Source organism: Helicoverpa zea, chromosome 1, assembly GCF_022581195.2.
Source record: "Helicoverpa zea isolate HzStark_Cry1AcR chromosome 1, ilHelZeax1.1, whole genome shotgun sequence".
Taxonomy (NCBI): domain Eukaryota; kingdom Metazoa; phylum Arthropoda; class Insecta; order Lepidoptera; family Noctuidae; genus Helicoverpa; species Helicoverpa zea.
This window is the reverse complement of record NC_061452.1, coordinates 11,231,903-11,247,421: the sequence shown is the minus strand read 5'-3', so window position 1 is coordinate 11,247,421 and position 15,519 is coordinate 11,231,903. Positions and strand designations below refer to the sequence as shown.

At 37.0% G+C, this 15,519-nt stretch overlaps 2 protein-coding genes across 5 annotated transcripts; one reads left to right on the top strand and one right to left on the bottom strand.

Moving 5' to 3' along the window:
• Positions 1–1,654: 1,654 nt before the first annotated feature.
• Positions 1,655–7,326, top strand: LOC124635327 (trans-1,2-dihydrobenzene-1,2-diol dehydrogenase-like). Of its 3 annotated transcripts, XM_047171207.1 has the most exons (7): positions 1,655–1,801; positions 2,109–2,169; positions 3,541–3,748; positions 4,975–5,266; positions 5,525–5,771; positions 6,345–6,495; positions 6,933–7,326. In XM_047171207.1, exons 2-7 carry the CDS (start codon positions 2,155–2,157, stop codon positions 7,037–7,039), a joined length of 1,020 nt encoding a protein of 339 aa, XP_047027163.1. In that variant the 5' UTR covers positions 1,655–1,801; positions 2,109–2,154; the 3' UTR covers positions 7,040–7,326. The 3 variants fall into 3 exon arrangements, with proteins under 3 accessions (XP_047027163.1, XP_047027168.1, XP_047027172.1); XM_047171212.1 differs by lacking the exons at positions 1,655–1,801; positions 2,109–2,169 and adding an exon at positions 2,957–3,244; XM_047171216.1 differs by lacking the exons at positions 1,655–1,801; positions 2,109–2,169; positions 3,541–3,748 and adding an exon at positions 3,772–4,373 and having other exon boundaries at positions 4,603–5,266.
• Positions 7,323–14,272, bottom strand: LOC124635314 (ornithine aminotransferase, mitochondrial). 2 transcript variants are annotated; one of them, XM_047171187.1, is made up of 11 exons: positions 14,187–14,272; positions 13,676–13,734; positions 13,435–13,547; positions 10,834–10,972; positions 10,337–10,505; positions 9,685–9,825; positions 9,444–9,603; positions 8,465–8,592; positions 8,171–8,248; positions 7,919–8,057; positions 7,323–7,716 (listed from the first exon to the last, which is right to left on the bottom strand). In XM_047171187.1, exons 3-11 carry the CDS (start codon positions 13,544–13,546, stop codon positions 7,550–7,552), a joined length of 1,233 nt encoding a protein of 410 aa, XP_047027143.1. In that variant the 5' UTR covers position 13,547; positions 13,676–13,734; positions 14,187–14,272; the 3' UTR covers positions 7,323–7,549. The 2 variants fall into 2 exon arrangements, with proteins under 2 accessions (XP_047027143.1, XP_047027148.1); XM_047171192.1 differs by lacking the exon at positions 13,676–13,734 and having other exon boundaries at positions 14,187–14,258.
• Positions 14,273–15,519: the final 1,247 nt, after the last annotated feature.

The window sequence follows — 15,519 nt, the reverse complement described above, 5'->3', positions numbered from 1 at the left end:
CGAACGGAGGCTGTTTGTCTCTTTCTAACACCTTGCCAGCATAAAAAAATGTTGTGATCAAAAGTTTTGTCTTCCCAAAAAACAATTGAATCACTTATATTTTTATCTTATTTTAACAATTGTAAGTCAACAAATTAATAACAATCGCATTAATTTATTCGTATTTATTATTAAAATATAAACAACATAAATTTTTATTTTGTTTTTTTTTTTTTTCTAGCTGTAACCCTGAACATTCTTGGCGCGTAATCAGCATTTAAAATTTTGTTTATATTTTTTGTATTAAATCAATTTAAACTATTTAAATGGTGAAAAAGTGTTGCGTTTATACTTGTAAAAGTGAACCCTATGGTGGTTGCAATATATCGTTCCACAGGTTAGCTAATAATAACATTTTCGTAAACCAAACAACTAGGGTGCCCATGAATTCTTGTAATGAGTGAAAATATGGGTGATGGATTTTAAAACTGTTGTACTATTGTTATAGCTTCCCAAAAAATGAAGAAAGGCGACATAAATGGCTCAGCAGTCTACATATGAAGTAGAAATACAAAAAAAAACTGTCTTCACTTCGAATCTTCCTGCTTTTATACTGCTAATTCCCGCTAATTATTAAAAGCCTTTATAAGTATCTTAAGGTCACAAACTGCGTAAGTTAAAGCTTCAATACCAATCTGCGTTTAATAATCTTAGCAAATTCGGATTTGTCTCGCATAGCTTAATCTCATAGTCACCCTATTAGAAAGGGACAGACAGCCTCCGTACTAACTGTTTCACTCGGCTCGTTTTTTGGGTTTACGTGCGCAGTCCTGTTTACTAATATTATGTCTATGCATGCGACATGCATTTTCATTCATTGTGAGTTGTGACAGCTTAATCAATGCTCATTCATTTAGTTCATTCTTGAGTCTTGTGCCGTTTGTATCGTATTGTGTTTCTCCTCTACGTTTTTTGTGTATTCGTTTAATTTTGATAAGATAGGACGTGTAACTTCTACTCACCCACCGTCATGACAAAGCATATTTTATAACACCTCGCACGATCCCAAACTGGGATAAGATAAAACTTAGTCACTCGTTGCTCAAGATACTTATCTCGTATGATACATACACACTATACAATATTTTGTAAAGCATATTACCCTCTTATAATAAAGTACGAAAGCGTCGGTCGCCATTAAAAATACATTTTTATTTTCAGTAGCTGAAATAGTTTTTGACAGATGTTTAAGTTACAGCACTGACCTCTATGGTTTACAGGCATAGATAATTAATGGCGCGACCACATGTATTTTGATCATATGGAGTAAACTAATTATATTCTATTATATTCTTCAAAGAAACACTATTTATTTAATATATATTTAAACACAATTTATTTAACACATATTCGCATAATCACCCGTTGGACGCCATAACGTTAGTTTCGGCTGTCGCTGAAAATCAGCGCTGGGACTTTGTCTCGCACGGGGTCGCAGCATCATGCTGAGCGAGGGCCGTATTGCGTGGTTGTGACGCATACTACCCCCTCATGTTTGTTTTCTTTCTATTTTAGCCCTTTTTTGTTTTATTTATTATATTGATTGTTTATGTAGGTACTTATGTATGCGTCCTCAATTACGTAATTAAATGTATTTTCTTTCTTTCTTTCTAGGACAATAATTATGTAACACTAAAGGTACTTTAAATATAATACATTAATATTTATACTTTAGTGAAAGGAAGTTAGGTTAGAAAACCTGGACAAAATAATCTTACGGTGATAAATTTTGAACTCGTCGAGTCAGCTGATATATTTTTCGGTAAGTTCGATTTTAATTGTTATTTTTAAGATATAAACGTACATCTTCGTGAAATAAAGCTTTAAAAAAATTTTGCTCCTTTAAAAAATACATAACTTATCTTTTATGAATACATTTACTGAGAAGGAATTCAATCCTATTTCCACAACAAAAAAATGAACAGCAAAAAGCTCCTTCTTTTTCAAATATTTAACTATCAACTCTTCCCTATCAAAGGGCCAGTTGACCGCTTCATTTGCATTTTTTATTTAAATAAAATCCCAATGAATGTCATGTTAGAATAATTCTTCATTATTTTATTTTGTAGGTGGTGCATAACTGAGAGGAACATACAAAAAAGTTCAGTTGTTACAATGCCTGATCAAGCTGTGAGTATTATAGATGTTGATGTTATTATATTGTCATTAAATACCAATCAAACCACTTGATTAACATACCTATTATTTCTGCATTCATATCCATTTTCATTAACATGATGATGCATGATTTTGTATCTACAGTGTTCACATTTTTGCATTATTTCTACATTTTGCAGAAATGATTATGGAAATGAATAAGTCATTTTGTTATGATAAAAAATAAGCTGTTTATATTTAAATATTTAAATGTTTATATTTATATTTAAATAACAGTGCAGAATGACCACAATAATTTATTTATTCATTTCCTGACTTCTCTCCCAATATTCTCTTTGCTTATTGAAGGCACAGAAATACATTTTTGTATTTTTGTAATTCACAATAATTTTAATGACTACAAATTCAAAGCAATTATAAAAAAATGTGTAGCAAATTATTTTAAACTCATACACTTTAATAACTTTGTATAGAATGCGAGGCAATTATGCATCAATTAGAGCTCTTGTTAGTGCTCATGAACATAAATAAACATTATTGGCTATGATCATAGGTATGTTCCCCTGCCTCATGTAACACTAACAAACAGCCAATCAACCTAGTTGACCAATGGACACATGTGGACATGTCCACACACACATACATACACCTCTGCTGACTCTATACTCAGTTCAATTAACACATATTTAAGAGGCCTGAGTGTACTGCCTAGTTGTTATATATTTCAAAGTGAGGACAAATCACAGAACATTGTCAGCAAGGCGCGATAGCTACATTGTGTACCTTTTTACGTGATTATCTTAAAAGATAAGAATACCTAATGCAATATTATGTTTGCCTACCTCTATGAAAACATTTTTTGTTACTTCTCTTTGCCAGTTTGTGTCCCATGCGGTATTGACGTGTATTCTGTTCAGTAGTATTGAATTACAAAGCAATTTCATGGAATAGGCAAAAGTTGTGTTTCTCGTAGACATAGTACCTACATATCACTATCAAATTGTCGCAGATCATATTACGGGAGAACGTAGACATTTCTATTATTTATTAATTTTATTACCGTCTCAATCACCGCATTTGACCGCAGGTAAGTAGCTCAAGTTTCCTGTCGATATAAAGTATCAATTACATAATTTTGCAATTTAGTTGCTATCGCAGAAATTAATCTACGTCGTTGCAAAAAAAGCGATAGGACTAAGTCATCCAAAATAATGTTTGATACGATGTCCTAATCTCATGCTTTCGTCATACCATTCAACATCGATAATATCTTATCAAAAGAAAATCTTTCGTGATTTTCGCCACTTCAAAATAAACTCCTCATCACTCAACAGTACGTCAACTTTGTTTACAAAATACTTAAGGACATGTGTATTTTTCCAGATGGGTTTACAACTGAAATGGGGGGTAGCCGGCGTGGGTATGATAGCTCACGACTTCTTGACGGCGCTGGGGACGCTGCCGGCTGATCAGCACAAGGTCGTCGCCGTGGCCGGCAAAGATATAGAACGTGTCCACAGATTGGCCACGCTCCACAAAATCAACACAGCTTATGAAGGCTACGAGTCACTCGCGCGTGATGACTCTATAGGTAACAAAACGTCCTATTGTTTAGACGAGGATCAGTCAACACAAACAAAAGATAACGAGCTCGAATCATTACACTTGAATGACTTTGACACTTCCCCTAACATTACACTGCGTTGGAGGACAATTTGCCAATAGCCTCTACTAACCCGCCTGATTTGCTTAAGGTCTCGACATACCTAAAAATTTTCCTATCCTGTTTTTTAAAAACTTTACTAGACCTGCAACTAGGTACTTACATCCAAGACATCTTCGAAACCTGAAGTTCTACCTTAGGTTTCAATTCATAATTTCATAATTATCACACCCTATATAAGCGCACCTTTAAAGTTAGAATCGCAACCGTAGCGATATTTCATAAAGTTAGTACCTAATCAAAATAAAATAGGTGACCAAATTCATGTTATAATCATGTCCTGTAAATGTCACAGTTAATAATCTTCACTGACAATGTATTTAAAGTAAATATTTTGTTAAACGTGGCTTTTAAAATACTATAACAAAAGAGCAAATTAGCCGGCTGTCGATATTTTAAAGAGTCGCTTATTTTTCTTTGAGTTTAAATGTACGAGTATTTCAATAGAAGTCGTGTGTAGTCAAGGAAACGTTTGGCCTAAGTATTAGAAATTATAGTTCGGCCATTCAGAGAATGCGTTCCTGACACGTCGCGATTGAACTGACGACGTAACTACATTCATTGATTATTGATATAATAATGTTGTTTTAATGCTCCTCAATTGTTAAAACGGTAAACAACCAGCAAAAATATTTTTATCGTAACTGCAACGCCATTGCAAAGTTACGTCGTCAGTTCAATCGCGACGTGTCAGGAACGCATTCTCTGAATGGCCGAACTATAGTAGCCATTTGTTGAGTCATCGTTGAAAATAATTAGTGATTGTTGTACTTAAGCGTCAGTTTAGAAAAAAAAATTGATTCGCACCTCTATCAAACACAATGCATCAAGATTTAGCTTGAATCATTCTTTCTAGATTACCAACAGGACTCAATGCATAAACGCTCACGCATATTACTTCCGTGTGACATTGCACGATTTCCTATAAACTTACAAAATGTGTAACAACTTAATAGTAGAAATTGTCGTGTCGTTTCATTTTTAACACGAGGTTGTACTTCAAGGTGCCACACTAACACGATACGGCATGCAACGCCGATGCCACACAACTACACCAGCCTTCGACTTATCGGAAATATTTTTCTTGTTTCCAGACATTGTATTCGTGAGTGTTCTCAATTTGCAGCATTACGAAATAACTAAATTAATGTTAGAGAATGGTAAACACGTGCTATGCGAGAAGCCTATGGGCATGACTTACAAACAAACTAAATCGCTGGTGGACCTGGCGCGCGAACAGAAACTCTTCCTCCTTGAAGGAATGTGGTCGCGGTTCTTCCCTGCTTACGACGCTTTGGATCAGCACATATCTTCTGGCGGGCTTGGGGACATCTATCACATCAGCATACAGTTTGGGGTCGAAATTAACGACATTGAGAGGAACTTGTAAGATATTTATTGTCATTCACTGCCTATATAATAACGCTTACCCCATCATCATCATGCTTCTATTATAAAAACGCTTAATTTGTAATGGTGACACTAAAGTTCGTATTACAGAAACTGAGCTACTTAATGACGATTACACAAAATTACATATAGAGCAACGCAACATCCGTGTTCGAGGATCAATCTGTAATACGAACCTAGTATATCGATTAAAATCTACATCAATTCGATTCTGTAATCGATGACCAATTTCAGAATGAAGGATTTGGGCGGTGGCGCAGTACTAGACCTGGGTGTTTACATGTTGCAACTAGTGCAGTTCATATACAAGGAGCCGCCGACCGACATCGTATGCACAGGACATTTGAGCAAGGCTGGAGTGGACGAGTCCATTTCTTGCGCGCTCAAGTACAAAGATGGCCGCACCGCTACATTGTCCGCACATACGAGGGCCAATATGCCCAATAAGGCGGAGATCGTTGGCACCAAAGGAGCTATTGCTGTAAGCTCATATTCTATACTTTAATTCATTTTCCCAGCAATGCATGTGTAGCCCTGCTCAGTATTGAGTAACCTCCATGACAAATCGTAATTTTATGCGTAGTAAAAGGCGGTTCTAAATTGGATAAGTTTTTAGGGTAAAACGGCTGAGCCGATCCAGATGTTGGACGTGGAGATAGATTGCTTTCTGACGGGATGCGAAATTGTTCTCCCGGGAAAACGTTTTTTTTTACAGTCTTGACCGTGATATTGTCAAAACACTTGCATGTCATTTTATCATATCGCCTACTTCAGATTACGCCACGTTTATCAGATAATCCTAAATCGGAAAATATATGACGTCAGAAACCGTTGCACTATTGATTTATGTAAATTCTACTTAGGTACACCACTGACCAAAATATATTTAACAATTAGCTCCAGAAGTAGGAAAAAAATAATAGGAAAATCTAAATAGACAGGTGCCTTTTTCTCAAAAATATTTCAAGTTACTAGGTAGTGCATTTGCACTCAACTAAATCAACATTTCAATTATCAGTCCAATGCAAATCTCGATAATTATTTATGTTCACAGTTGGACTATTTCTGGTGTCCCACCGTGCTACAAATATCAGCCGCTAACAACACAGAGTGGAGTTTACCCAAAGGCAAATACAAGTTCCATTTCCACAATAGTGCGGGACTCAGTTACGAGATACAAGAATGCTGGGATTGTATCAGCAAAGGTATACATGGTGTATCTTACGCACTCAACATAAATATTATTGCAGCTCTTAACAGTTCGCAGGCAAAGAAATCAAAAACATCTGTAATATCACATACTGCTTTATTTTGAAAACATTTCCGCTCGCAATATCATCTTTTTTCATTTTAAAATAACAAGTCGCATGTTTACCTTCTTCAAACACAAATGGCACGATCTTTCAGACTTAGTGCTGTTTGTAAGTAGTCATTAACTCAATATAGATGTGCAAATAAGTACTCAAATCTTTGTTACTTTAGCGTCACACCATTTTTCGTCTTAAAAATGGTAATTTACTGCGTTTTGTTTTCTTTGTCCATCAATTATATGATTTTGCGCACTGTTTAAACAATGCTATCGTTATGATTTTCTCCTTCACGTGTATTTAATGATAATTTATGTGATGCTGGTTTATTACAGGCTTGCTGGAAAGTCCCAAGATGAGTTTGGATGAATCTGTTCTATTAGCTAAATTGACTGACACTATGCGCGCTCAAGTGGGTGTCTTAGAAGCTGAACTAAATTGAGGGAACAAAATTAATGCCATTACCTTAAATGTTAGCCAATCCAAGTTTACATAATACTTAAATATAACATATACATAAAGAGATTTGCTTTAATTATATTATATTGTAATGCTAAGTGCCAGTGGAACAAAAGAGCTATGCGTTGTGATATTTTACCTTTATTCGGCTCATACATGTTTATGAAAGTTACTTAAAGTACAGTATTTACCTCAACTAACTGTGATTATTAGTATGTTGTGAGATGGTTGTTAAATGTTAATATAAAAAATATATACCGCACAAATTCATTTCCTCGTTTTATTTAAACAGTATAATTTTGGTTAATTGCTTATTAAATCTTGATATAATTTCAATAAAGACTTAAATTCCTAAAGATATCTCTTGAAACGAACGAAACCCCCTTGTTTGGGGGATGTCTAAATAGTTTCAAGATGTGGAGAAATTTCAAGGGTGGCCTGTTGAGGCATGGACGACGTCCATATTGCGAGGCAGAGGTTGAAGGCAGTGCGTTTATTTGTCATAGCTGTCAAGCACCTGGCGAATGATGTTGGCTCCCTCGCGGATTTGTTGCTCGGTGATGACGAGTGGTGGGGCCAGCCTGATGGTTTGTCCGTGGGTTGTCTTGGTCAGCAGACCCGCGTCACGTAGCCGCAGACATACGTTGTACGCTGGGATGCCTGGAATCGCAATGGTTTATGAATTTTCATTGCTTAACGACAGTTTTACACATTAGATACGACATCAATATACCTATTTAAAATCTTTCCTTTTTTCGTCAGTTATTAGTGTATAAACCCAAGCAGATAAAAGTAATTATTTTCTGTACCTATCATTAGTGTAGTTATGTCCTCTTAAGCCAAATAAAAACGCATTACGTACTGTCGTGAACAACAATGGCGCACATGAGACCTCTGCCGCGCACTGTCGTGATCTTGTTCTTGGGAATCTTGTTGAGCTCCTCCACAAGCACTTTGCCGAGTCTCTCCGCATTTTCACATAATTTCTCCTCTAGCAACACCTGGTATCAAACACAAGGTAGACGGTTAATTTGCGGTAGTTTAATGCTGGCCTAACATGGTGTATCTAGCATTAAACGTATAGATCGGGGGGTTTTATAAGAATGGTCTTTACCTTTACAGCTTCCATGGCAACTGCGCAAGCCAAAGGATTGCCGCCATATGTCGATCCGTGAGTGCCAGGCTTGATTACCTGTAATAAACATAAGGAAACTGAGAGACGTTCCAAAAACATTTAAACAAAATACTTAAGAACATTGCTTATTTCGCATTCGACCTTTGCATTCAAACTCACATTTATTATATTATCAAACGCAAAAGTTCATATTCGAGAACAATAAGGTCCCGTTTTACCCTTTGGGTACGGAACCCTAAAAAAAGTTTCGAATAGCTGGCAAATGTAACTTACGTCCATGACGCTGTTGCTGGCCAGGACCGCGGAGACTGGTAACACTCCGCCACTGAGCGCCTTGCCTAGGATCAGAATGTCAGGCTTCACACCTTCGTGGTCTACCGCTAACAGTTTTCCCGTACGACCTGCAATAATGAAGGGAATTTAGCGGGCCTACAGGAAGAGAGTGTACTTGATTGTTCTATTTTTCTTCTTGTCGCATACACTTTGTACATAAACTGTTATACAATAAAAAAATAAATATTGCATTATCCATATAAGAACTGACGGATGCATAGCTGCCTCCTGGCCTAGTTTAGTGTTCTCGGATTCGATTCAAGTCAAAGAACCCCCTCTTACTGCTGGTCTTAATATAATCTGTATGCAAGTTGGATCCAACCTTTAATAAAAACCAGACAACCTAGGTATAAGAGGCATACAGTTCAGTACTGAACTCCGAATTTGCCTCGCATTATAAAATCAATGACAGTTCGAAATAATTGCGCGTAATAAACATGATATGGTAAATATCAAATGTTTTTAATGTAACCATAATAAGGCAATGTAACATAGGGTTTTGCGTAAGCTTAATCACATGAGGTTACCTACTGATAAAAATCCATGACGTCGATGTCGTTTAAGAAACAAAGTTATCAGCTGTTATTTTTGCTGGTCTAAAACTGGACTATCACAATGGAAATGTTTTATTTATATCCTCCGTATCTGAAGTTAAACGACGAAAACACATTCATCTATTTGTTTACATACAGTGCGATAACCTTTCGACCTTTTAGTCTATTTTATGAACGAAACCCCGTATCAAGACTTCACTTTCACCCTTGTGGCACTGGGGTGTGGTACCTACCTATAATACATGTTAAAACAAAAGATGATGAAACTGGCTATTACTACTGCATGTTTTGACTAATAGAGATTTATCATGACATAACCCAGAATGACCTTTGCAATAGGTACCTAAACACCTACTTCTACTTACCCAAACCAGTTTGTACTTCGTCTGCGATCCATAGGACGTTGTGTTGGGTGCACAGCTGTCGGACCTTCCTCAAGTAACCGTCGTCTGGGATAATAGTGCCCGCTTCACCTTGGATGGGTTCTACCATGAAGGCTGCCACGTTGGGGTCTTGGAGGGCTTTCTGAATTTAAAAATATTTAAGTCAATTTTAGGTCCAACTTTTAGATTTGAATATGTTGGTTCTGTCATCATTTGAACATACCTCGAGAGCATCAATGTCGTTGTAAGGAATTAACTCGAAGCCTGGCATGTAAGGGCCAAAGCCTTGGTAGCACGAGGGGTCTGACGACGCCGATACAGCTGACAGGGTTCTGCCCCAAAAGTTGCCTTCGGCGAAGATTATCTAGAAGCAAAAATAAGTTTTTTTTTTTAGGATTGTATTTTCCTTGAACCCATAGTCTCCCCGTGAGGTTCTGCGAGCTTAAGGGGGTTGCAACTCTCAAACTGACGAACTATGTAGAAAGTTTGCAAGTATTACCACGTGTATCCATATCTACATAAAGCACCAGACTTACAAAACGGACCGGATTCGTCCAGTGTTCACTAAGTCTGATAACCCGTGTTTATATAACCAAACGATTGATAAGCATTATCCAGACATTAATAATATTTAAGTGCATTGAGTTCTTATGTTAGGTTCATTTGATTGCCCTTGTTTAAGTGCTCTGATAAGTTGGAACTAAGTATTCTACATTCCAGAATGCACGTCATGTAGTTTCTTCTAAGGTTGTCTGGAAGAGATCGCTCTTAGCGATAAGACCGCATGTTATGTCACCTACTTTAATTAGATCTTAGATCAAAAATGTAACAATTGGTGTACCTAATAGAGTAGGTATATCTATCTATTTATCTACCTTTGCTTGTCCATCGGGTACTTTCTTGACGTCATATGCCCATCTTCTAGCAATCTTGCAGGCGCTCTCGCCTCCCTCTACTCCAGTGTTCATCGGCAGAAGACGATCGAAGCCGAGGAGATCCGTCATGAACTTCTCATAGTTACCCAACTGGTCTGAGTAGAATGCTCTGAAACAAGGATTTGGTATGGAGAAGTCATTTTAACTGCGTTCTAGTGCTCCTGTCCTATTCTGGCCCATTAGGAGCTCGACTGTTCCACAGAATTCTATGTTCCTAAGGAGTAATATTGAGTCTTTAGACCAGAATTTCTAAGGTGATGCCATTTCTTTCTAGTGAACCTTTCAGTATTTTAATTAGGTAAAGGAAAATATCTTGAGGAAATCAGGAGTTAGGAAATCTGTACTAAGCAAGTGTGGTAATTATCGCTCATTCCGTCTTTTCATGAAAGGGGCCTGTGCAATGGGGGTATAAAAAGGCCGATGATGATTATAATTACCTGGATACAAGGGTAAGTTTGTCAGCCTGCGCCTTCAAAGCTGCAATAATCCTAGGGTGGCAGTGACCCTGGTTCACCGCGGAGTACGCGCTAAGAAAGTCATAATACTTCTTTCCTTCCACATCCCAAACGAACACACCTGTAAAGAAAGACAAATAATAATTTACATAAAATGTCTAAAAGTCTATTTACATTCATAATAGCTCAAGTTCACTTCGAAGAAGTTTATCAGTTATTTCCTACAATCTGGTTATTAACATGTGTCTGAGATTTACTATAAACCAACTAGAGCATACATAATAAAGATTAGAAAATACATGCTTATTATTTATTTACCTATGTAGTTGGTTTTTTTATAGCGTGAGGTGAAATTTTTATTGATACTGTAAAACTATAAAATAATCTAGAGACGCTCATACAAATAAGATTCCTAATTGTCAGCTGTCCTTTGATCAATTAGTTAACTTTAGGTAAATGACGCTTGAAATGTTCTAATATTTCTTAGTCTGGGCGCACCCTTAGAACTCTTAGGCCGCTATCCCACTGGCATTTTACGAGCGTTGACGTCAAAGTCGCGTCGCGTCCATTCCTCGTCAGAATCCATCATTTGTCTGATCGTGCTCCTCAAATAGTATTATTGTGCGTGACGTTAACGATGCGATCAGCGAACGTTAATTCTTGCGCAACATTGGCGCGTTTGAAATATGCCGACGCTCATAAAACGCCAGTGGGATAGGTACCGGCCTTACGAGAAATAAAAAGGCTATCAAAAAGTTTCAATGTTAATGAAAGAAAGATTGTTCGCTATATCTGTTGTTTATTAATTGATTCATGAAATAAAACTGCCTTATCTGCATTAACTTTGGGTCAAGTATGTATTGGGGGTATGTATGTACCTAGGTACCTCGATGCTATGCCTACTTATCACAATATGTGCTTTCTTTACCCACTAGGCATCAAACTTTCAGAGATCCCGAAATAAGTTTTTAATAACCGTTATTTATATTTCATCATGTTGGTACTTAGGTACCAACCAATATGATGACCTACCCTCTTTGTTATCATAACATGGGCACATAATAAGATAATCGTGCAAAAACGTTACAACTCCGCTTAAATAAACTTCCAACAGAAATATCGATAACACCATAGATAGATATAAGAAAGAAACTGTTTTTCAATTTCAATGGACATGCGACTACAAAATACGATTTTCTCTTCAACACACATTTTTATAAGACATACCTAACTCTTAAGAGAATTTTCGTAAGAGAGGCACTGTCTCGTATTAATTTTCCCTAGTGCAAATCGCGAACTTATGAGTCAGTCAATGCTCTAGCTACACACCAATAAAAGGCTCTTCTCTATCTGCCTAAACCAAACCCCTTAACTTCTTCGGACGTCTTCAATCAAAGCAAAGTCTCGGGGGGCTCTTAATTTTGGGCCAAATTGAGGGCAAACGTATACCAGGCAGATGGTCGGATCCAGCCAAGAGTATTGTCGGGGGCAATCTCCCACGTAGGTACGCGACGCGCGACGTCGGACCGCTCTGTATGGAGGGAGGCATATAATTTGTGGTCGCGATCCTCATCAGTGAGGGAACGACGCAGAAGCGACAGAAGAACAGCAGTTCCAAGCGATGCATCATCTTCATTAACACGGCCATACAACAATAGAGACCATTTTAACAGCTAACAATGTAGTAGATTAGATTCCAGATCCTTGAGATATAAATATGACCTTCCTTGCAGTAAAAACATTTGATCTAAGGTTAGGGTCTAACAGCATTGCAGTCCAGTTTATTCTAGCTAAGATGATAAGCGTAAGTAGGGAAAACAGAAGTATTTCGATAATAATAGATAATATGTATGAATTAAATCATGTAGGTACCTGGTTAAGAGTCATAAGGTAAGTAACTATAAAAATATCGCAATCATCAAATACCTACTCGTACTATATAACTGTGATCAAATTAGAAAGTACAAAAATCAATTAATTAGGTAAGCTCGAATGAATGAATCACTATAGAAACTGAAATATAAGCTTAATGAAGCTATCAGGAAATAAAGGGACGCAGAGGGGGATGCAAGGCATTGAGCCTGAAACCCCTCAGACATTTTTTTTACTTAGGTATTTATCAATTTATCTATTACCTACTTACTAGCCATCTGTTTTAGTATATAAATTACATGTGTAGTAATAGGCGTTCCACTTTTTATTTAGTAGCAGTAGTTTTTGAGCTTTTCGCGAGCAGACGCGGAAATACTAATAATATTGATTTGATGATATCGCTTTATAAAATAGTATTATCTAACCATTGACAATTGAGGAAAATTACAATAGCATTTTCTCTTTAAACCTCAAACTAACTAAATTCACTTCAAGAGTCCCGAGTCCCGGAGGCATGTAAAAGTGCTTATAGCCTTCCCCGTTATCATTTGTTTTAAACCGGTTCACTACTTTCCTGCAATTACTTATACTGTCCAATCAAAGATTTCATAGTTTATATAATAAATAATATAATAAATGTTGGCACACCTTTCACTCACGGACGCAATTAAAACCGCGGGAAAACGGCTACTAAGAAATATTGAAACTTACCCTCGCCACGGCTAAGGGCTACAGGCACGGGGGCGTAGTTGCGACACCCATACTTGTCTTCGAGGGCGAAGATCTCCTCCGATGACAACTGTTGTTCGTTCTTTCCAACCATTCTGCACAAAAATATTTTCCAAATAAGTGTTCATTAAGTAATGGCCTAATTAACATCAGTAAGATTCTTCAAATGTCAACAAATCCTCCGTAAATGTGTAATAATCAAGTTTATAAAATAAATACGTACTTTATTCGTATTAATCTGTCAACAATCTGAAGCTGAAGCTTTAACGATGAAGATCTGTGCTAGAATGACAAAAAATACTATCATGTGGCTTTATATAGTACCGCGCTTGAGATGAGACAATAAAGAGCTTAGATTGCAGCCTTTGCATAGATATATTAATTAAATAAATATTATTAATCATGCCGTGCCCGATGATAAACTCACAATTGACTTATTGTTTAATTGATTACAGAACACAGAAATGACACCGAAAACCAGTTGGCGCTAGCTAATAAACAAACAATAATTACTTATGAAGAAGTCAGTAAACTCATCTTTCACTCAATGTTAATGAAGTTTAATTATAAACTAATATTTCATTCAAGTCTCTCAGAATAATTGCCTATAAATAATATTACTCAGATAAATACATTAATATGATAAACTCTTTGTAGGTACCTACAAGTTAACTGAATAAAATTAAACGGGTGGTAAATTATGTGCCTTTCGACGAATATTTATTTATTCTTACTTTTAAGTATCGATTGTAGTGTGAACTGAGGGAGATACCCGGGAGATGAGTGTCTGCGGCCGAATTTGTCCAATGACTGAATGGAGATAATAAACAACAGTATAGGAAAATTACAACGTATGGATTGCTCCGCGCGTCTCGATGTTACGTCATGCAGCCCCCCGGAGTCAACATATCGGTATCTTACAATTAGACATCGTCAAAATAAATTGTCTCTCGCGAAATCGTCGTCTATTCGTGCAATATATCTTATTTAGCTCCAATTTTTGTGTGTTTATATCAGCTCATGTTTGTTGTCTCGGTAGGTGGGTTCAGTGTAGGACAAGTAACACCTTTAATATTAGGTCATGAATATAAGTAAAGTCACTGCACAAGTATGAGTGTGTGGGTTCGTTTCCAGGTCAGGCAAATACCAACGCAACTTTTCTAAGTTTGTATGTAATTTCTAAGTATACCGTAGTCACCAATGATCGTGTTTCAGAGGGCACGTTAAACTATAGGATCAGGGTGTCACTGAACATCTTTGGCAGTCGTTACGGTAGTCAGAAGCCAATAAGTCTGTCTGGCAACCAGTCTTAGTAACTAGAAGTACTGGGTTGCCCGGGTAACTAGGTTGAAGAGGTCAGACAGGCAGTCGCTTCTTGTAAAACACTGTTACTCGGCTGCATCAGGTTAGACTGGAACCCGACCCCAACATACCTACTTGGGAAAAGGCTAGCCCATGATAAGTAAACTCACTCAGATTTTCACAGTATCTACCTATTATGGAATGATTTACAAGTATTATAAAATGTTTGCTCCTCCGTTGAATAACCGTAGTGTTTCAGTAGTTAGAAAATCATATTAAATGCAAGTTATAACTATTATGACACAATTTCATTAGTAGCTAGTAGGTATTCATATTATGTGCAGTGCAGAGTTATCTATACTAATATTATAAAGAGGAAAACTTTGTTTGTTTGTTTGTTTGTTTGGTTGGTTGTAATGAATAGGCTCAAAAACTACTGGGCCGTTTTTATAAATTCTTTCACCATTCGAAAGCTACATTATCCACGAGTAGGGCTGCCATCCGTCCGGGTTTCCCCGGATTTGTCCTCGTTTGGAGGCTGTCCGGGGGCCGTCCGGGCGGGGTTTCAAGAAGTGTCCGGGGAAAACCCGGACACTTTTCATGTAAGGAAGCACCTCATTGAATTTAAGTATATGTTAATGGTAAATGGATTACAAATTAGGTATTATTTTGTTTAAAAAAATCGTATTCGTTTAGGGAAAAAATGCGATTTACGCGAAATGTCCGGGTTTTTTTAATGTTTGTCCGGGTTTGGCGAAATTCAAT